The sequence below is a fragment of the Lates calcarifer genome, linkage group LG18 (assembly GCF_001640805.2).
Source record: "Lates calcarifer isolate ASB-BC8 linkage group LG18, TLL_Latcal_v3, whole genome shotgun sequence".
Lineage (NCBI taxonomy): Eukaryota > Metazoa > Chordata > Actinopteri > Centropomidae > Lates > Lates calcarifer.
Genome location: NC_066850.1, coordinates 4,377,832 through 4,399,804, shown reverse-complemented (window position 1 = coordinate 4,399,804; position 21,973 = coordinate 4,377,832). Strand labels below are relative to the sequence as shown.

Genomic DNA, 21,973 nt, shown 5'->3' with positions numbered 1-21,973 from the left:
TCATACAAACACACAATTGGGTAGAGGAGGGAGGGTCATGTGACATGCACTGACCGCTAGACACACTCACATGCGCACACAAACACAAAAACACATGCAGATGTCTCAGCGCTGGTCTCACATTAGGGGATTAGGGACAGACGGAGTGAGGAGCAGGTCTTAACAGTTCAAAGGGACACACGCACACGCACACACACACACACACACACACACACACACACACACAGCTCAGCAGTATGCCTGGCTAGTGAGTGACATTTCAAATTCCTTCGTTTCATCCTGCAACTACGATTGCCCACCCCCGCCCCCACCCCCATTGTGTTTCTGTTAGTGTGTGTGTGTGTGTGTGTGTGTGTGTGGGTGCCTGTGCCTGTGTGTGTGTTCGCTCCTCCGGTCACCCCAGGGGGCTTTGCGCTGTCACTTCCTGTTTGTTGACATGCATGTCGTTGTGGCGACGCTCTGGGCGCGCTCCTTGGTGCCTCTGCCCTCTGTAACGTCTATGTGTGTGTGTATGTGTGTGTGTGTGTCACTGCTCACCGGCCCATTGAGCAGGCTTTGAGTGACGGGAGCTGGCCTTGTAATGGAACTCAATTCACTCCGCAAATAAAGAGGCCTTTGAACCACTGGTCCGAATATGGCAGGACACACACACACACACACCTCACACACTCATGCACACGCACCGCCTGTGGTCCACTCGCCAGGGGGCTTGGCTGGTAGGGAAGGGAGTGGGGGAATGAGGGGTGTTCATGCTCGGCTGCACCCCCCCTCCCTCCTCCATCACCCTCTCTTCCAGGAGCCACAGTGCAGCTAATTGAAGAGAGACGGGCGAGCGGAGGCTGATCTGATCTCAGCGAGCCAGTCCTCCACCGCCACCGTGTCCACATAGCTCGCCGGAGCATGACCGATCTCCTGCTGATTTCAGCAGCAGCAGCAGCGGTGGTGGCACACCCAGTCTCCTGCATTTACCTCAATTATCATCCTTCCCCGTGGTGTCTGCAGCAGTGGCAGATGCTGACACTCTGGGCACAGGTTAACTTTCCAAAAACCAGGACTATCTGATTCACGGAAGAGGAATTCTCTCTTCCATAGTTTTTAAAATCTGTTGAGAAGGATTTAAGAGTTCATGACAAAATGCTAAGGTGAAACAAAGCTGAAAGAAATCAAATAAGGAGAAAAGAATGTGCCCAAAAGTCACTCAAACACATGATTTCTCCATTACTGTCCATCACCTCAGTTTCACAATTCAAAATTTGTTAACTCCAAAGCAGCCAGTCTCAAACTATTTGTCAGGGATGAAGTTGCCTCATTTCAGAGTGGAGTTCATCTTTTTGGAATGGCAGGTTTGTCATTTAAGAGTAGAATTGAAAGTTTGGGAATTCAATAAAAGTGTCTGTAATAGAAAACATGTTGCTCTTACAACGCTGCTGCATTGTTGCACAGTGAATATTGTTGCTGCCACATGTGAGTGACAGTCAGGCAGAGAGTATTTCACATTCAAATCTGAGTTTCTTCCAAAAAGTACTTCTTTGTGTGAGTGTGTGCACTGCCAGTTTGAATGTCTTTTTTTTCACTTGTTTGTATAAAAAGAGATAAATGTCTTTATTTAAGATAGCAGAGGAGAGCAGACGCTAATGTGGCTGTCAAGGGAGATAGAGAGAGGTACAAAAAGACAGAGAGAGAGAGAAATAGCAGTGACAGCATCTCTTCCTTGTCCATTTGCATAAACCAGCCTTTGTTTGACGCTGGTGGCCGGCAGCCAAGCGCCAACAGAAGGACGGAAGTTAAACTCAAAAAAAAAAAAAAAAAAAAAGAATGGTCCTCTTCCAGAAAAATCTTCCACCAGAAATAAATAATAACAATTATAACTATTCAAAAAAAAAAAACAACACATCAGTTACTTCTTGCAAAAACAACCGTTCTGTTGCTCTTCAGAGGAGGAGAATAACAATTCTGCGAAAAGCAAAACAGCGTCTTGGAGATTTGTATTAGCCGACATGAAAGTAATTGAGCTTCGCAGGATGATTTTTGAGGAGGAAGATAGAGACAGAAAGAAGCGTTTATGAATATTGAAGCTCCTTCCAAGTTGTGAATATTATGTTGTGTCTGTTACTGTGGAAATACTGGCCAGAGACTGTTTGTGTGATACAATGGTATTGCATAAATATTCCCCGAGTATGTTCACACCATAGCAGCTCACGCCATAATGCTTTTATTTAATTGGAAATTAATTAAATACATAAATAAGAATTGGGAAGAAACCTGGTTTTTTTGTTTCCCTCAGCAGTTATTGAATCAATTTATCTCTGTTTTAGACTATTTTATAGCGTTTCTGTGTGTTTGTGCATCTTATTGTCGGCACACTAAAAACATCGCAGGGGCACAAGACACTTCTGGCATGTCCCATCTGGCATGTAGCTTCACAAATTTTCCTCCCTCTCTCCCTCCCTCCCCCCCCTCTCTCTCTCTTCCTCCCTCCCTCTGTCTCTCTCTCTTTTCCCTCTCCATCATCACTTTTTTTCACCTTGAGCAAGAACCGGGCTCTCCGGCGTGACCTCGATAGCCGGAATGTTTTCCCTTTCTCCCACGATGCACCTGGAGGGGACATGGCCATCTCTGGGCCTGTCAGAGAGGCTGTTAGCGCTTCTCCCATGGGGTGAGGGAGGGGGGAGGACAGTGGAGATGTCCCTCTCTATCTCTCTCTGTCACACAAACAGAGGCTGGGCCACTAATGGCCTCTTCTTCCACAGCTTTTTAGCCGGCGTCTTCTTTTTTGTTTGTTCGCTCTCAAGTATTCATTTATTCATGTTGTCCCTTTCTTCTTTTTTTTTCTTCCTCCTCCGGTCTCTTCTCCCTTTCTTACCTCCCCCCACTCCAACCCTGTCTGTCTCTCTCTGGCTTCCCTCCCTGTCTCTCTACCTGTCTCTCTGACCTTGCAGCAGTTGTATGCAGCTCAGCTGGCGGCCATGCAGGTTTCCCCGGGGGCCAAGCAGCACGGAGGCAGCCTGCCACCCCAAGCCAACCTGGGCACACACTCGCCACCCACCAACACACACTCACAGAGTGACAAGGGCCGCTGTTCCCCGCTGCCAAACAAGACCAAGGTAAAAGAAAAATGTGTGCATGTTTATGTGTTTAACACCAGAACTGCCAGTGGACACTTGTCAGTTTTCTTTAAAAAGTCCAGTCTTGGAAGGAACATAAATAGACATAAAGGCTGAACATATTCATTCCTAAATTTTTAATGTGGCTTCAGATCTTCTTCTTATCAGGTTATTTTTGTCTGTACTTAAGTATTTTTTATAAATACAGCTTTAATCCTGCCAATGGAGAAAAGATAATTCCACCTATTCTCAGTGCAAATCAACTTTTTAAAAGTATTTTCCAATATTAAGTTGAATTTTTCTCAACTTCAGTGACTTACTGTTTTTATTTGAAGATAAAGATACAAATTTCTTACAAAAAAGTTCTCTGCCGGCAAATTCTTTCATCTTTTTAAGAAAGCACATTTTTTTGGACTCCGTTATGTTTAACTATCTGTATACACTCTGGCCGTTCTAGTGTTATAACACAGACAGAGAGACTGAATGTCAAGATGAGATTGTCTGTCACTGCAGTGCATGATCTGAAAATGTGTGTCCAGTTTGAAACTTGCATTGCATCCCAAATCTTCTTTTTTCCAATCAAACAAGCGTCCTGAGCAACGGTCAGCTCCTCATACTAATGCACGCCTCTGGTAAAACTTGGACCCTCAGCCCGAAAACTCGCAGTGCACCTCCGCAAAATCAAACACCATTCCGACTTTATCACAGAACTCCAGGTGGTATCTATTCGCAGCGGATTTTCAGGACTTACAGGTGTTTGTGCTGTTTTCTCGGCTGGCTGCCCAATAGGGGCGAAGGGAAGCCTTGTGTCCATTCAAGTGGAATTCTATGAATATCTGGCCGGCTGTTTGGACCCTGAACCCCTCCCCTCACCCACACACACTTATATATAACCCCCGTGCTCTGTCTGCTCTGGGACCCCCCACAAGTGTAGTGGTCAGTCACAAATCAACACACACACACTGACACACACATGGGATCAGGATAGTCTGGAACAACACTATCAAAATCCCACAGAGTTTGACAGTCTGAATGTAGATTTGTGCTAACTCCACATTTCATCACATAAACCAAACTTTTCCATTTTTCTTTCTTTCCCTTGCTTTTCTTCTCCTCTTCTCTTCCTCTCCTTCCATATTTCCACCTCCACATCTTTTCCGTAGTTACATGTAACTTAGTCATCCTCCTTCATCACTCCTTTCTTTCCACATTGTTCTTGAATTCACACTAGGTCCTGGCCCAGATTAAAGCTTGTGGTTGACCCCAGAGCTTGCACCCCTGCTTTCCTGTCCATCAACCCCTCCCTACACCTCCATCACACACACACACACACACACACACACACACACACACACACACACACACACACACATTACATCCCACCCCACTGACACACGTCTTATTACCATATATATGGAGTTGGAGCTGACAGGCAAGTGCTGCGGCCTGTGGTGGAGGGGAAGTGGGAAGCCGTAATGGCCTCCCCAGTCCAGCGGGAGTGGCAGACTGGGGAGTGGACCCACACGGACCCCGACTGGCCCCGTGGAGCCAAAATGGCCGATTGACCACAGAGCCTTTTTGGTGTTACTCCCCCATGCAGAAACACTGTGTGTCTGTGTGCCCAGAGAGAGGAACATTAGATAAGTAATGTTTCTTTCTTTTTCTTTTTTCTCTGTCTCTGTCAGTCTCTTTCATTCAGTCTGACTATTGCAGCACTCTCACTCATTCTCTCTCAAGCTCTCTCTCTCTGTCTCTCTCTGGGTGAGTGACATGTATATTTCAGAGGTGTGCTCCCCCTGTGGGCTCTATCTCAGGTCTCTAGTCATTTAGAGAGCCGCTGCCTGCCTCTGCTCACAGCTGTTTGGACTCAGGCACACACCGCTTAAGTGCTTTACCCTCGGGTGAGACATGGACACACACACACGTGCACAAATGCATGGGCGCACACACACACACGCACACACAGGTGTACAACAAGATACCAACTAGAAACCATGCAGCCCCCTCTCCTCACACACACAGACACACAGCCATGCACAAATCACTGCAGCATACATGCAGCTTTCTTATACGCAACAGTGGATTTGTAGATGTAGGCAGGCATGCATACAGACACATACAATAGTGCAGCTCAAATGATGCACCATATGCAGGCAGTTTGCTGACATGCATCACACACACGCAGTGGTGGAAAGTAACTAAACATATTTACTCTAATACTTTTATATAAAGTGGTGCAGGGATGACGTAAAGTTAGAATCCCCCTGGTTCCCACCACACAAAGCCAATGAGATTTTTTCATTAGGTTTTGGATTATTCCAGAAAATTAACTGTGACCAACTGAAGTAGCTAAAAGCTAAAATGCCAACTTACTTCCTGGTTCTGTTTCTTGAGTATTTCCATTTTATGGGACTACTAGTTACTTTGCATTAGCATTTTTTCATCCAAAACATATGATTATCTAATGTATCATTATACTAAAAAGTATACAAAGAAGTTCAAATGAGCCCCTGCAGGGTTTTTTCAGGCCTCCATGACACACACATTCAAATTGTAAATTAGCATTCAGCTGTAATGGAGACCAAAACCTCAATTGCCAACAAATGCTGCCAAATAGCACTGTTACTGACTGTGTGTGCACATACAGTCACACTCATACACTCGCTTAAAAAGGTTTTTGGGAGGAGGATTGTGGCTTTCTGTCTGCTGCAAAAATGTCATCTATTTATGACCCTTGATGGCCTGGTCTAACCCTTAAACTATGAACTTTTAAAGAATTCCTGGATTGATATCAAGTCAGTTTGGAAGCTGAATATTTCTTTTTAAATCTAATTCATTGGAATATTAATAAAGACAGTGTCAAGACAGCAGGCGTACTCCAAGTTGGGCAGGGGAGGATTTATCAGGTTGTCAAGGACTGACATGACTGTTTTCTCCAAATATAAATTAGGTGAATATTTGAGGCACATTTACTTGAGGAGTTAGAGTTTGAATTGTTGCCACATACTGTAAGAAACTGTGTCATATCTGCCTCCTCTGTGTCGTCTGCTGTCTAACAGAATTAGAGATTACAATATAATTAATATCCAAACAGTCACTTACAGCTGGAGGGAGAGGAGGAAGACAGAGGGATGCAGGAGGAGAGGCACACGTAAAGGTCTTGATATGGACGTCATAGCACACACACCTACACAAACACACGTACACACAGGCCTGACCAGGATAAATGATAGTGGCACACACACTTGTCCTGTTAATTGAACCGTCAGCTCCTGTGATAAGATGCAGTACCCTGATGTTGCTTTCACATGTCTGCATCCACAGAAGCGATACAGCCCACACACACACACACACACAATCTCTCCCCTCCTGCTTCCTCCCTCTCTCTCTCTCTCTCTCTCTCTCTCTCTCTCTCTCTCTCTCTCTCTCTCTCTCTCTCTCTCTCTCTCTCTCTCTCTCTCTCTCTCTCTCTCTGTCCCTCTGGCTCTTTGCTGTCACTCTGCATGTTTTCGGCCTCAAAGCTGGAGACTGTTTCATCAGCCAAGAGAGACACAAAAGCAATTGTATTAATTCAAGATTCCAAGCCTTTCAGAGGCTTTAGAGGCCTCTCTCACACACACACACACACACACACACACACACACACACACACACACACACACAGAGTCATGAGATTTAGAGCTTGTTGAACAATGACACATGCACACAAACAAGTCGGTCCAAGCCTCTCAGCTCCACTGTCTAAACTAATTCCTCCACACTGGCATAATGCAGGTTGGCCACCTTCCCACCATAGGATTTGGCTTGGCGCAGAGAGGAAACTCCCCCATCCACTGTACAAGAGGCGGAGGCATTATCTATTTGTAATAAATATTCAAACGCGTTCCCAGCCAAAGCCCACCATAATATGGGTCAGGATTGAGAAGATCCCGCTCAGTTTTTCTTCTTCTCCTTTCTCTCCTCTTCTTCTCCGGCCCATTGTCTCACTGAAGGCATCTTTGGGGGTCCTCCGTCTATTTAGAAAGACCCCCCCCCCCCTAATGAAGGACAATCCGGTTAGGGCCTCATCGCACACACACAAACTTGCAATCACACACACACTCACAGGCACGTACACATGTAGGGGCTTAATTGGAAGGGCTTAATTGAGTTGTGAGGGGCTCATAAGGCTTAGTACGACTCAAGGAGTGGGAATCAGGGAAAGTCGGCCTTAATGAGTGGAGATACCACACACACACACACACACACACACACACACACACACAGAGTACTTGCTCTCTTTTTGGATCCCACTGTATGCTGGATTCTTCTCCCTCTAAGCAGCAATTAGACTAATGATCAGAAAATTAGGAAAAATAACAGCTCTGTTTTGTTCTAAATTTAACTACAATAGAACCACACCTGTAATTCTAAAAGTTCCCACTGTAAAAAATATACTTAAATCGAATTAATATGTTGCTAAAAAGATAAACAAACAGTATTTCCACAGCACATACACATTGTTGTGCGACTTTAGTGGCGGGCACATTAAGCCGTCTCCTGCCCCATGTTGTGTCTGCCTTTTAATTGTGGAGTTTTAATTACACAGAGTGGTCTGTGTGCATCTGGCCCCTCGGCGATCTAATTCCTTCCTTCCTGTCATGTGACCCTCCTAGGCTCCCCCCCTGATTGGATTAGGTCATCGGCGGGGGTGATGTTGCCATGACAATTAACGTGATAACAGCCCCCGGGCTCGGTGGGGTGGTCCACATGCCGATTCATTTAGGGGGCCGCTGTCTGCCGCCTGCACCCTCTGCCGACAGCCATTGATTTAGATGAATGGGTGAATTTAATGATACAGATGTTTGAGTGCAAAGGCCTTTTTGACAGCTTAATACGTGTCTCCTGCGTCCTCTGTTCTGCTCACTGTTTGATACACAGAGACATCATCGTGTCTTTAGTCTCTCACGGCTGTAAAGACGGTCTGTCTGTGGGAGGTGTTGTTCTTTCATGAAAGACACAGAGTTCACTGTTGTTTTAATAACGATTTTAAGGTGTTTCTCCTTCTCTCGTGTCTGATTGTTGCTCTTGCCGCTGGCCTTGGTTGAAGCATGTTGTGGAGCAGCATTACACAAAGTGATACATGTTTACCAGAGCCTGCCTGTGGAGTGTGCACGTGCATGCGCATGAATCGTGTCGTCTGTGCCCTGTGTGAAGGGTGACTTTGCTATTATAGGAAGTCAGCCATTTTGCATGTGAATGTCAAGTGGTTTGCACCAAAACTGTATGAATATTAATAGTTTCGCTTATGACAAACTGTTTGGAGACGGGCTGTGGCATGCACCTTGTCACCTGTCCCGCCAGGCTTGCCTCAGATTGCTGTGCATGGGTTCCCGTTGAATTAGCACGTGTCAAAGCCTCGATTGCGGGTGATCTCAGTGAGGGATGGCGAGGGTTCCCACCCTGCCTCCTGCCTCCAAATTCCCTACGGTGGTCACAGCAGGCGAAACTGTGCTGTTTTGGTTTTTGCAGGACAGTGAGGGTGCACAGCCACTGAACCTGTCGGCCAAGCCTAAGGCATCCGAGAGCAAGTCACCCAACTCCCCCCCAACTTCCCCACAGGTCCCTGCTGCTGCTGCCGCCACCAAGCTGGGCCCTGCCGGCTCCATGAAGCACAGCGTCGCCCCCTCCAGCATCGGAGGACCACCGACCAGAGTTAGCTCAATAGGTAAGTGGACTGAAATAGCCATCACACACTCACTTCTTTTTTGTACTTTTGCCAACACTGTATTCACAAAGTTAATTGCTGATGTCACCTACATCTTCTCAAAGTTGAAAAGCAAGTTGTTGTTTCTTTGTCGTCTCTCTGTGAAAATAAGATTTGAATTGTGATAAATTATTATTTAAATGCGCACACACTCGTTCTGTACACAACAAAATGTCCAAACAAAGCATATGAAGCCATACATATTGTTTACATGCAGTATAAGTGCGACGACACTTCAGTCCACAAATCATTTCCCATAATTACCATGTGTGTCTTTAAGGGAAACAGTAATAGCTGTGCTGGTAGTGCCGATGACAAGAATAGTGTTTTCCTCGTAGTGCTGCTATTGTTGTTAGCGCCAGCATCGTAATCATACTCGGCCATATGCACACATACATAAAATATGACATAAATGAATCACTATTTTGTACTCTTAATCCATTTTTCACGCAACACTGATAGTTCAAATATTACACATATGTAACAGGCTATAATTAGTGTGTTTGTGTTTTTCTTCCATGTCGCTATTCGCCTCGAGGCTGCTTCATTGTTATGTGTTTATTAGTGACTGAAAGAGACAGAGAGACACAGGAGTGAGGGGAAGGAGAGAGAGAGAGAGAGAGATGAGGGATTAGCAATTTTTTATTTTTTTTTCCTGAGCGATGAAGCGGGGGAATAATAAAGAGAGGAGCGCATGACAGACAGGAGGTATCACCAATGAGATTAGACAAGCCTCTTACATGAGCCAGGACAGCGTAAACACCCAGCATTAATGACACAATGACAGCACACACACTCAAACACACACAAAGGCTCACACTCACACACACACACACAATCACAATCCCACCTCCTCCTCCTATGCAATAGGCAGTTAGTCATTTTTTTCTGACTTCTTGGCTAATCTCACTGTTTTTCAACAAATCGGCGGATTTAATATCAGATTAGTGGATTTGCGGTCCCAGATGTTTTTTGTTCAGAAAAATGGATTACAGTGTTTAAAGTTTGTGTGTGATCCCCCGCTGAATTATTTGTGTGTGTGTTTTGTATCAAGGATCTCAGTTGTGTCGTAGGAAACTCATGGTCCCATCTGTTGCCACTGAGTTCACCCAAGTCACCAGAAACACTCGTTATTACAGGTCATGGCAGTATTAAGGATTCCTGTTAGGAGTTCAGAGGGGAGTAGAAGGTTGCAGACAAATTGGAAAAGAGACTAGAGGCGGTCGTGTTGATATGGGAGTGTGTGTGTTCAGGTTATTTAACTGAAGAGCAGACGGATAAACACACATACAATGAATGTAGTGCAAATTGAAAAGGTGACAGTGTACACAGAGCTAAAATCTGCTTTTAGGGCAGATTTCATGCAGGTGTTTTCTTCACTAGGACACAGGATCGCTGAGTTTTTGTCTCCCAGAGAAGAAAAAAAAAACTGCAGGAATTCAGGAGGAAGTCCTGTACTTGCTACTTTGTACTTCTACTCCTCCATATTTCACAGACAAATATTGTATTTTTATTTCATTTCATTTATCTGATAGTTTTAGTTACTTGTTAATTACAGCTTTTACACACAAAATAAATGACCAGATAAAACCACCTCAACCAACTAAAACATAAAAGTAATACTATTTAATAATGATATAACACTGCATAATACCTTTCAGTTGTTGTATTTGTACTTTTACCCACCTGTAACTAAAGGATCTCAGTACTTCTTCCACTACCGACTATATGAAATTGAATTCTGCATATTGCTAAATAACTATATTCATACACGACTTGTTAACAAAGTCATTTAGACATTAAAAGAGCCTATGCTCATTTCACTTTCACTGCATCCGCTTTATATCACTTGTGTTATATGAGTTGATGTCATAAAGATGTATGTCTGGATGCATTTTATAGGCTTCAATTAAAATGAAAGCTCATGAATAAGTGCAAACCTGCAGCATATCAGATTGGTGTCATAAAGGATTCATGATTTAACTGAGTTCATTTAGCATAAAGAGGAGAGTTAGGAGATCGTTTCAGTTTGTTTGCCTCTGCTAACTTCTCCACAGTGTACCTCTCTTTCCTTTCTGACACCTACCGACCCAGAGGCATGTTCCTCTTTCTCCAACTTCCATCCATCCATCCATCTGCTCATCTCAAACCAAACTGAAGGGCTGTCGGCGCCTGTAACTTCTACCACGATCACACATTTGTCTTTGCCCCCTCCGTGTCACAAAATGCTGCAGCTCCCTCTGATCTCCCTGAGTGTTTTTGTGGTCAAAAGTGTATTGCGCCTGTCTGGAGAGATTTGGCGCTCGGAGACTAAACTTGTGTGTGTGGAGTGAGAAAGAAAGAGAGAGAGAGAGAGAGAGAGAGAGACGAGAGACACCCCCCCCCCTTCTATCTGGGTCACATTCACTTGTCTGGATGGTTGGCATCGCTGTCAGTCTGAGTGAGACCCACACACACATTCATGTGCACAAGAATATCTATCTGTCCCCCTCCCTCTCTTTTGACTCCAGATTAAAATTGACTGCCACCCGATTCCATCGCCCTCTCTCCCTTCTCCCTCCTCTGTCCTCTCCTACCCCCTCCACCCCTTTTCGGCCCTGCTCACATCCAGATTTTCCGGTTATGACTTCTGAAAGAGTTCACGGCTCTGTCATTACCAATCTGAAGCTGGTAATCTGGCCTGAGATGGCATTAGCAGCACGGATTAGCGCAGATAAAGGCCCCATAAGCCAGCCGCGGCTCTTTGTTAAGAGCTAACCCGGCTGATAGAGAGAGGCGATAGCGGTGCACACACAGCCACACACAGACACACAGACACACACACAGTCAGAGCAGATGCCTCAGATGCCTCATCAGTGGCTAAGCTGTGGAAATAATACAAATAATAGGTGTTGAGGAGGAGCGGGGAGATGTGATCTTAGCTAGGCGGCAGGGCAGATGTTTTCAACTGGGGAAATTAGCAGGACTTCAGCCATAATAAGAGTCATCTGGCCACATCTCTTCACAGCAGAACTGTGAGGGTTCACATGAAAAGAGGCAGAGGTGTGTGTGAACAGAGGAAAGTGTTGTGAAAGTGTTGTGAAGGTGTTCTAATGTGATTTAAAGGAGAGTCTAGGGTTTGAGGTCTTGATAGAGTCAGAGTGTTTATTGTTTTTTGTGTGTGTGTGTGTGTGTTGACAGCTGAGGGCAGGTGGGGAGGCAGTGGGCAGGACGTAGCAAGGCTAGCCGTGGGCACAATCTGACTCACATGCCCTGCTTGACGAGCTAAAGTGGTCAGTGTGTGTGCGTGCAAGAGTCTGAGTAAAACACACACACACACACACACACACACACACACAGATTCCCCGGCAAAACTCCCCTCATCAAGTGCATGTTAATGTCTTTACCTCATGGTTCAGGGGAAGATTTATTCTGGATGAAAACCTCCTGCCAGCTTCCCAAACATAAACACACACTCACACACTCGACTGTAAAAGCAAGATGCTATTACAAATTTCCCTTTATTATTCTCTCATTTTATTTTTCTTAACAACAATCAACATGCAAAACCAAATTAATTGCCCGCCCTCTCTCCGTGTCTCCATCTGTTTTGCCTGTGTCTCAGCAGACTTGTTGTCGTCGCTGTCCTCGACAGCCTACCTGAACGACCACGAGGCGGTGACCAAGGCCTTCGCCGAGGCCCGGCAGATGAAGGAGCAGCTGAAGAGGGAGCAGCAGGTCCTGGACGCCAAGGTGGCCGCCGTCAGCAGCCTCAGCCTCAACAACGGACGCACGGACAAGGTGAGCCGCTTTAAATCACACACCTACACACCGGACATCACCGGACATCGAACTTAAAGCACACCAGGCACAATTTTCATTATATCCTCAACTTTAGTTTATAATAACAGAAGTTCAGAAGGTCACCTGACACTTTTTAATGACATGATATGATACAAAATCATTCAAATGATCTGTTCTTCATTTTAAAATCTTCATTTACACTTGTTTTGACCTTTGGGATGATAATTCATGCAGAGATGAAACAGACAGTCTTTCTCAGAGGTTTTAAAATGCTGCTTGTGGTAAAATACTAATTATGAAATTAGGATGTTTATGATAAATGAGTCCCACACATTGATCACAAAAACCCAAGCATCCCCTGACAAACAAATACAGATTGTTGTATTTTATCTCAGAAACGCAAACGATTCCAAAGGTCTAAATTCTTAAATTCTTCCAAAATGCAAAAAAAAAAAAGAAGAAAGAAATGTCTCCAAAGTCATCACAAGCTGTACCGTCTCATTGTCAGTGTGTAATAATTTGTCTTGCCATATGCCATCCCCACTGCACTATGTAGGAGGTAAATCAGTGTACATTGTGCTCACTGAAATGTGTTGAAGCTAAACACGGCCAGATAAGGTAAAACCAGAGGCGTCTCAGAGGTAATGAGTGTGTCTGTAAGGCGCACTGCAGGGCTATGTGCGTGCGTGCGTGTGTGTGTGGCAGAGCCGAGCGTCGAGGAGACGGTAATGTGAAGTGACGGTGCCGGCTCCTCAGCAGCGTGGCTAAATTGTGGTTATTTGTTAAACACATTGGGAGTCAGCTGGTGCACGCTCACACACAACACACACACACAGAGCAACAGTGTGCTTGAAGCATCTGCACCACTGACATTCAACAGCTCTATCTGTCTCTTTCTTTTTCTTCCTTTTTTTTAAACTCAGTTTCAAACAGTCAAACCCACACTCTGTTTTCAGCCCAGGTTTATTGTCCACATTTAGACACCGTATAGGCAGTAATAAACTGTAGATACAGTATAAAGGCTCGGGTCTAATGGCCAATTAGATTTACTCTAGAGGAAGTTGGGGAGTTTGATAAATTCTGCGGGGAAGAGAATTTTACTGTTTTTCAGGAGCATATTTTACACTTTGCTCCACACATTCAGTGCATTAAATGGAGGTGTTTAGCCGTTTAACTCCACTGCAGGGGATCATAAAGTACTAGATATAATTTTATTACACTCATTTTGTCATTTCTTATTAAATTGCTGTATGTTATCATATAAGAATTGAGTGAAATTAGGAGACGAAGGAAGGTTTTCCTGTTATACAGCATTTATAATGTTTTATACAGTAGGAATTTTACCCATTTTAATGTTAAATTAAGAACATAAATATATGTTTTGTATTTTTTAAAGAGGTGTTAAACACTTGACAAGCTTAAAACATGGAGTCTTTTTTTTATTTAACATCCTGGATTTTTAGGTTGGTTTTTTTTTCCGACTCTTCCTCAGCCTCCGAACACAAAGTCGCGCTCTCTCTCGTCGATTCCTCTCCCTCCTCGGCCCTTTGGCTTTGTGCTGCCGCGAGTGTGAAGCCGAAGCAAGCAAGCTCTCGGCATTCGGATGGCGATGGTGTCATCTCTGACACACTCGGGAGGATTAGTTTTGTCGCTTACTTTGTGTCTTGGCTCCAGTGTCAGCCATTCAATCCACTTTTCTCGTGTACTGTACCAGGGCTTAATGTCAGACTAAGACTGTCATCCACTCTGTCTCCCTATTCATCTCTGTCTCTCGCCTCGCTGCAAAAAACCCCCTTGTAACAGCACATTTAATCTTAAAATCTAAAAGTGTGAGACACATTTTCTGCTTCTTTTTGCCTGGAACAAGGTTTGAATGAGGTTGATCATTTGTGTCAAATGGGGAAAATATTTCTTATTTACATACAAAATGACTGAATAATTCCAACCCAAATAGCAGATTATTGTTCGTTTATTAAAACATAATAAATTCAAAATAAAGCACTTTTTAAATGGCTTGCAAAAAAACAAAAAAAAGAGCATTTACTGTAGCATGTTTCTGGCTTTTATTCTCCCCTCCTGCCTTTTTAAGCCATATTTATTCCAATCTGGTGGGGGGGGGGGGGGATTTATCTCTAACAATTAAACTCTGTTGGACTAAAAACAGAGAAAATGCATTTCATTATCATTCTGCCCTCCCTCCATCCAGTCACCCAGCTCACCAGGGTCACATGTAAATGGAGAGGGACACTTTTTGGAAGGTTGTTTTAGAAGACGACAGTGTTTTGGGTACCGCTCCTAATCGTATAATTAAACTGTAAAATGCTGGCGCTGGTGCGCTGCGGTGCGTGTGTGTGTGTGTTCGTCGAAAGCCAGGTTCCAGTGCAGAGTGTGCCGGCTGCTTGCATTAAGCATGTAAATGCTCAGTAAATCAGCCTTTTATTGGTTGTAATAAATACCCAGGGGGCTGCACGGCGTGGCCTCACTCTCGTCCGCGCTGCACTCCCTCGTTCTCTCTCTCTCTAATGCGTCGACCCTCAGGGGCCTCTGCAAGAGAGAGGCAAGCCGCGGCACTCCACTCTCGCAGGTGGCTGCCAGGAGTCGCTGCACAAACACACACACACACACACACACACATATAATATACAATATACACAAAAAACAGTAAACATCTAAATAGGACAAAATGTAATCAACATTCTTGCACATGCAAACATACATGCAGATGTGTGCTCGAGCATGCAGCGTACGGCACTCGAACAATTTGATGTTGACAGCTGGTTTTTTTTGTTTTTTTTTTTTACTGCAACTTTGACATAAACAATATGAGAGATAAAGAGTTGGTAAATCTATTTTAAAATCAGACACAGGAATTTATATGTTTAGCCGTAAAAGGAAATGAGTTGAAAGTTTGGCGTCACTAGTTTCCTTCATTAATTCATACATTCACACAGTCACTGACTCACTCACTAACCGACTGCGAACTGTGAACTGTTTGTGTCGTGCAGGACAAGGCTGCCTTGGAGAGTCTGAGTCAACAACTGAAGCAGCAGGCGGAGGACAAGTTCAGCCACGCCATGCTGGACTTCACCATGAGCGGAGACTCTGATGGTAGGGAAGACACACACTCATGCATGGTCATGACTAAAAGAGTGTGATTTTTTAAAATTGCTTCATAGAAGGATTGGAAAATGTGATTTCTCTTACGTTTTAGAGCTTAGTTTTGATATTTCTCCACTAACACACTATGTTTTCCTGTGAAAACATGTATCTCTAAACCTTTGCCTGAGCTAAGAAAGAAAGGCAGGCTTTCAGCGTTGTGACAATGCGTTTTTCATATAATTGAACAGCTTTTTATGTAGTTTATTAAGCTTAAAAAGCAACAGAATTTTCTCAACACATTAGGGACTTCTTCCTTTTTCAGTTTATCTAAAAAAAATTACATATAATTGGTTTTCTCTTGACAGAATGTAATAAAAGATTCCTGAAAACCACCTGATTTCTGTCTGTATTTTTAGTTTACTTGACTTTTGTCTACCTCTCCTTACTCCACTTCCTGTCCCCGCCCCCCACCCATCCTCCCTCAGGCTCCCCCAGTGTGTCAGACTCCAGGATATTCCGGGAGTCTCGGGGTCGCGGCAGCAGTGAGCCGCACATCAAACGGCCAATGAACGCCTTCATGGTCTGGGCTAAGGACGAGAGGAGAAAGATTCTCCAGGCCTTCCCCGACATGCACAACTCCAACATCAGCAAGATCCTCGGTAAAAACCTTTACCCCACCCTCATCACCATACCCACTACTCCAAGACACTGTGTGTCGTGTGGGTTGTATTTCCCACTTTCTCAAACACACACACACACAAATACACACTCGCAGTGATTTCCTTACAGGCAGTGGCATCATGTAAGCGGCTGTTAATGAACGGCTGGGGAGAGCACGGCTCCGACAAATGATGATATAATTCATTATGCATTAAACAAGCAGCGCGAGGCCGCCTGACATTTCCCCCAGACCGCCGGGACCGGCCCTGACATTTTAAAGAGCTCCTAAGCGTTTTATAACACAGGGAAATCTGGTTTTAATAAGCCTCCTCTCTCTCTCTCCTCTCTCTCTCTCTCTCTCTCTCGATTGCTAACAGATCACAGAACAGAGAAAGACATAGAGAGAGAACAGCTAAGTGCTGACAGCTTTTACCCATTAAACATACAGTAGTCAAGTGCAAATTCAGACCAGATATGAAAAACACAGGGGAAGACATGCTCAAGATTACACCAACACACACTCACACATAAACACACACATGTAGTGGACTAATCTGTGAGCAGAAGCTGAGCTCAGAGAGACGACAGCAGGTTAAGTGAAGTTCTCATTAGTTGAGATGAGTACCTGTCGTCCTCGCTGCTCTCCTCATTAACCTCGTTTTTCTTCGCTCTGCGTTCTCTTTCTGGGTGAAACTCACACCATTATCTGTGTAAAACGCTGCCAAACGAGCTACAGTATGCACATGTGATGCAGGGTCACGCACGCCACACAGACATTTGTGCCTCAGACACAATGTAATTGATATCCAAGCAGACATTCATGCTCAATTTAAACCCCTTCATCAAACTGATTTTGATCAGAACTCTCTTTAATGGTTTATTTTTATGTTTACAGCTTTTCTTTAATTACCATGCCGATTTTATCTCCTGTTCTACCCTTCTGTGAAGACTCAGTACATAACAGGGATCGTTATTATTATCATTATTAACGTCGTGTTCCCTTCACTGCCCAGGCTCGCGCTGGAAAGCCATGACCAACCTGGAGAAACAGCCGTACTACGAAGAGCAGGCTCGCCTCAGCAAGCAGCACCTGGAAAAATACCCGGACTACAAGTACAAGCCGCGGCCAAAACGCACCTGCCTGGTGGATGGAAAGAAGCTGCGCATCGGCGAGTACAAGGCCATCATGAGGTCCCGCAGACAGGAAATGAGACAATATTTCAGCGTGGGGTAAGAGGCATTTTTTCATGTGTGCTGCTTAGAAATAATGGAAGCAAGCATCTTATTTTATAATTATATTCTGATTTGTTTGAATTTTGTACAAGGTGAAATAGCTTATTTAGATGTTTCAGGTTAAATTCTGAAGTTTAATTGATTGCTTTTTTCTTCTAACTCACTCTCTTTTTGGTTTTACTTTCTGTGTGTTGAATCTTTCTGGGTAGTAGATGTGTAGAATAAAAGCTCAAGGACGGTGGTTCCCAACCTTGGGGTCTTGATCCCTACAAGTAGCTGCAAAATAAATAAGAGAGGTGGTGAAATAATAAAGACAAAACTGAAGGAAGGCAGGAAAAGCATATTTCTGCTTCACTTATGTTATTTTTTTCTGACCTTTCCTAAAAACTTTTTTTTCTTGTTATTTACTTGATTATTTGACCTTTTCAGACTAAGAGAAAACGAAGAAGAAAAACACTCTTAGGTAGAACAGGTCACAACAGGTTTTGAGGGATTGTGAGTAAACATTTTAGAGGAGGAGGAGAAAAACACTTTTTTATTTTCATTTCTGTAAGGTAAATATGAAGCTACATCCATCATCTGGTTAGCCTTGCTTAGCATAAAGAGTGGAAACAGCTAGCCTAGCTCTGTCCAAAGGTTAAAAAAATCCACACACCAGACACATTATATCTTCAATTCATACAAACAGACGAGAGTGATATTAATCAAGCGAGAGCAGCACTAACATCCTTTTTTGTTACAGGCAGCAGGGTCAGCTCCCCCTATCCTCCGCGGGCGTGGTTTACCCAGGTGCCCTCTCCATGGCGGGGATGCCCTCACCCCAGATGCCCTCGGAGCACTCAAGCATGTCCAGCAGCCCTGAACCCAACGCCAACCACCACCAGAACCCCCACGTGCCAGGCCTGAAGGGGGAGGAGCCGCGCATCAAGGAGGAGGAGCTGCGGCTGGATGACAGCAACGGCGACGTGTACGACGATTTCGACTATGAGGATGAAGAGGCTGATTACGCTAGCGATAATGAGAATCATATCACCCAATAGGACGGCGCGACAGCAGCCTGCTTTTTAAGCCAATCACAGCTGGTTATCCCACACCCCCACTCCTTCCTCCTAAAATCCCTAACACGCCAATCAGGAAGAAAACTTTTCTCTTTTGCCAATCACCTTGATTCCCAACCACACAAAACCTGCCCCCCCCCCCCCCCCCCCCCTCTCCCCTTCCTGACTATCATAGACTCTTTTAACAGAGCAGAGCCAACCCCCTTCTCCCCTCCCACTGGAGTCCTGATACCAGCATCTGATCAATCAACTGAAGCACAGGACCTGTCACTCACACTGACTGTTACACAAACTGGAGTCTGAGAGGAAGAGATGACCAGAGACGACTCTGAAGCTTGCTGAGGAAATATCCAAGTACTACTGCAAGAGTTTGAGTAATGCCACGAGTGAGGAGAAATCAAAATCACACTCAGAAAGCAACCTTTTAGACCCGTTTGTAGACATTTTGAAATGAAAGACGGAACAGCGGACCTGTCAAAAGGCTAACAGATGACACTTTAAGAAGGCGGACCTGTTTATTATCAAGAGACACTTTTAAAAAAAAAAACAGCTTTTTTGTTCTTTGGTTCTATAATATTCTCACTCAGGTACACGGTGCCAATAAGTGGCTTGTGAATGTGATTTGTTGTTTTGTGCTACAAGTTTGAATAATAATAGAAAAAAGAGACTTTTCTTTTTTCCCCTTTTGTTGTAAAGCACCTGAAAGACATCAGACATGTTTATTTTTAACAAAAAGATATCTTTTCTTCGACCTCGCAGCGTGCTGTCAGCGCCCCCCTCCCCACAAACTTCCCTATTTTTCTCTGTATTTTTGTGACTGCCCACTCCCCCCACACCCCTCAAGTTTTGGAATCCAATGGGACCGTCCAGCCAGGACTGACCAGTACAGCATGGACTGTCCCACTTTTTTGTGGGGAGGTGGGGGGTGGAGAAGGGGAGTCTCTTTCCCTCTCTCTGGTGTCATGGAGCAGAAACGAAAAAGCACTGTGTTGTGAGACAATCCACCAGTTTTTCTTCTCGCTCCGTCCCCCTCCCCTCTATCTTGATCTCATCCCTGTTTTGTGTTTTGGGGGGGTGGGGTGGGGGGCTCGAAAACATTCGACTGGTGTGTGTGTGTGTGTGTGTGATTTTCTGGGCAAAAAATGTCCAGGATACAGAAAGACAGGCAACTCTAGCTGCTGCTGTTATTCACTATACCCCACACACACACACACACGTTGTTCTGTCCCTCAGTGTGTTTTCCTGCTCCCTCCAATCAACATTGTCCTGCTGTCCCCAGCGGGCAGAGCCGAGGTGAAGTCAGCCAGTCAGTGTTTCTGTTTGTATTTGAATACTGTATTTTATTATTTCTCTTCAAACTGCCTCTAGTCTAATAATATTATTAACAATAATTATAAGGATGGTCAGCGTTTCCTAAGTTTAGTAAGTTATGTACAGTATAATTTATTTTTCTCCTCTTTATCGGGTTTTTATGACCATATGAAACTATGACAGTCAATGAGACATTATTCTATTTAGCTGTAGGTATTTAGATCTAAACAAAAAGTTGTCCTCTTACCTTTCTTTGTTTTACCCTTCTTTTTTTTGGGGTGCATTCGTTTTGTATTAATCCTGCGGACGGGTGGGCAGGCAGGCAGAGTTAGGACAGTGAGCTGGACTGACAGACTCGATGCCGGCCCTCCTCCTCCGAGCTGAAGATGTAACCTTTTCATGTCCACACCCATTTCTAAAAAGCACTCAGACTCTGTGCTGTCAGAGAAAAAGAAGAACATGATTTTTTTTTATTGTTATTATAATTTTATTTGTAATGGTTATTATAATGTATAATGTGAAGTTTCCTGTGTTTTATTTTGCCTTTTTTTTTTTTTTTTTTTTTTTTTTGGGGGGGGGAAATCAGTTTTATCACTTTTTCTGTGAACAAAGAGTCCCGTCCCCGTTTACTAGTTTGGCCGCCTCACTGAGACACAGTGGAACATCATTGGCTTGGATCCACACACACGTACACATATATATACATAATCACAATCACATGCACACATCTAAAAAGAAGAGATTATCATGACAACCAAACAAATCCTATGCTGTCCTTTTTCTGCTTTTTCAAATCTAGTATTCTAGATTTCAAACCCTGTACATATATTTTTTGTTTTCGTGATAGCAGTGATTTTTTTTTAACTCTAGGAAAGCAGTGTTTACCATGATCCACCAAGGGTGTTCCACTGTGTGTGTGTGTGTGTGTGCGCGTGCACACGAGACGACCGGGCGCATATACAGCATCTTCTAAGTCACTTCTCATCAGGAGCCCATTGCTTTGTTTTAGCTCCACGCGATGCTACAGGAGCCATGACTACTCTTCAGGTGTGCTGTCACATAGTGATCCCCCCTCCCCTCACAATCATTCTTGCTATAGATGTCTCGCTACATGCCACATAATGAGCCTCTGAGTGTTAATTTTGCTGTATAGTCACCCCTGCTATCATGCCGTGGTTCAACCCGATGCTGGAGAGAAGGGGGCTAAAGTGGATCAATCCATTTTTAGGGTGGGGTGGGGTGGGGTGCATTAAAACGTCAATCATCCCTGCTGGCAAGGTCCCCTTATCAAGACAATGAAAATGATGATGATGATAATATTATTTAAGACAATCAAAGTCATGAGTGGAGCTCAAAACAAAGTAAGAATTATTACAAGTTAAAAAAAATATCTTACCATCTCAACTTGAAAAATCAAGAAAGATAATTATGTAAATATAACATAGAGTTATAGATTTATATTTTGTTCATAACACAGTGTAATATAAGTTGTATATTTCTTTTTTCTCTCCCTACTGTCTCTTTTATTGATGTTATCCATGCCACAGAAAAAGCAGGAGTCGCAGTGCTCTCACAAAAAAAATGAAGAAAAATATCAAAGAAATAAAGAAAAACAGAAAAAAAAAAAGCCGTGGGCTGCCACCACCATCTGTTCTAAGTTCACTTTTTTTTCAGTATTACTGCCAGACAAGGCTCTAATAAAGACAGCAATGTGTTCGGTAAAACTTGTGCTGGTCCTGGTCACTTCTTTCCTTCCACACATACATTCACACAATGGCTTTACTGTTCTAACACATTCATACAAACATAAATATACACCATCCCAGTTTAAAAAAGGACAGTGAACGCATCCACGCTTGTTTATGTGAAATTAATAAAGACAAAACGATAAATAAATGAGTAGATATGCACAAACTGTTACACTGAAGTGAGTTAAATCTATTTTAAAGGAATCATGAAAAAAACATATATATATAAAT

The 21,973-nt window shown here is 43.8% G+C and overlaps 1 protein-coding gene and 1 long non-coding RNA gene across 19 annotated transcripts in view; one reads left to right on the top strand and one right to left on the bottom strand.

Annotated features, from left to right (window-relative positions):
- sox5 (SRY-box transcription factor 5) overlaps positions 1-21,718 on the top strand; it is a 213,121-nt gene extending 191,403 nt beyond the window's left edge. For 13 of the 18 annotated variants that reach the window (XM_051077570.1, XM_018700507.2, XM_018700506.2 and 10 more), the window contains 7 exons: positions 2,940-3,104; positions 8,616-8,811; positions 12,455-12,630; positions 15,639-15,741; positions 16,218-16,391; positions 17,406-17,622; positions 18,368-21,718. In XM_051077570.1, the coding sequence (XP_050933527.1) occupies positions 2,940-3,104; positions 8,616-8,811; positions 12,455-12,630; positions 15,639-15,741; positions 16,218-16,391; positions 17,406-17,622; positions 18,368-18,665 (1,329 nt within the window). In that variant the 3' untranslated portion in view covers positions 18,666-21,718. The remainder of the gene's footprint in view (positions 1-2,939; positions 3,105-8,615; positions 8,812-12,454; positions 12,631-15,638; positions 15,742-16,217; positions 16,392-17,405; positions 17,623-18,367) is intronic. The other 5 variants (XM_051077575.1, XM_018700503.2, XM_018700505.2 and 2 more) reach the window with 4 other exon arrangements.
- LOC108899817 (uncharacterized) overlaps positions 19,222-21,973 on the bottom strand; it is a 42,764-nt gene continuing 40,012 nt past the window's right edge. The window contains exon 5 of the long non-coding RNA XR_001963605.2: positions 19,222-20,432. This is a non-coding gene — a long non-coding RNA (uncharacterized LOC108899817). The remainder of the gene's footprint in view (positions 20,433-21,973) is intronic.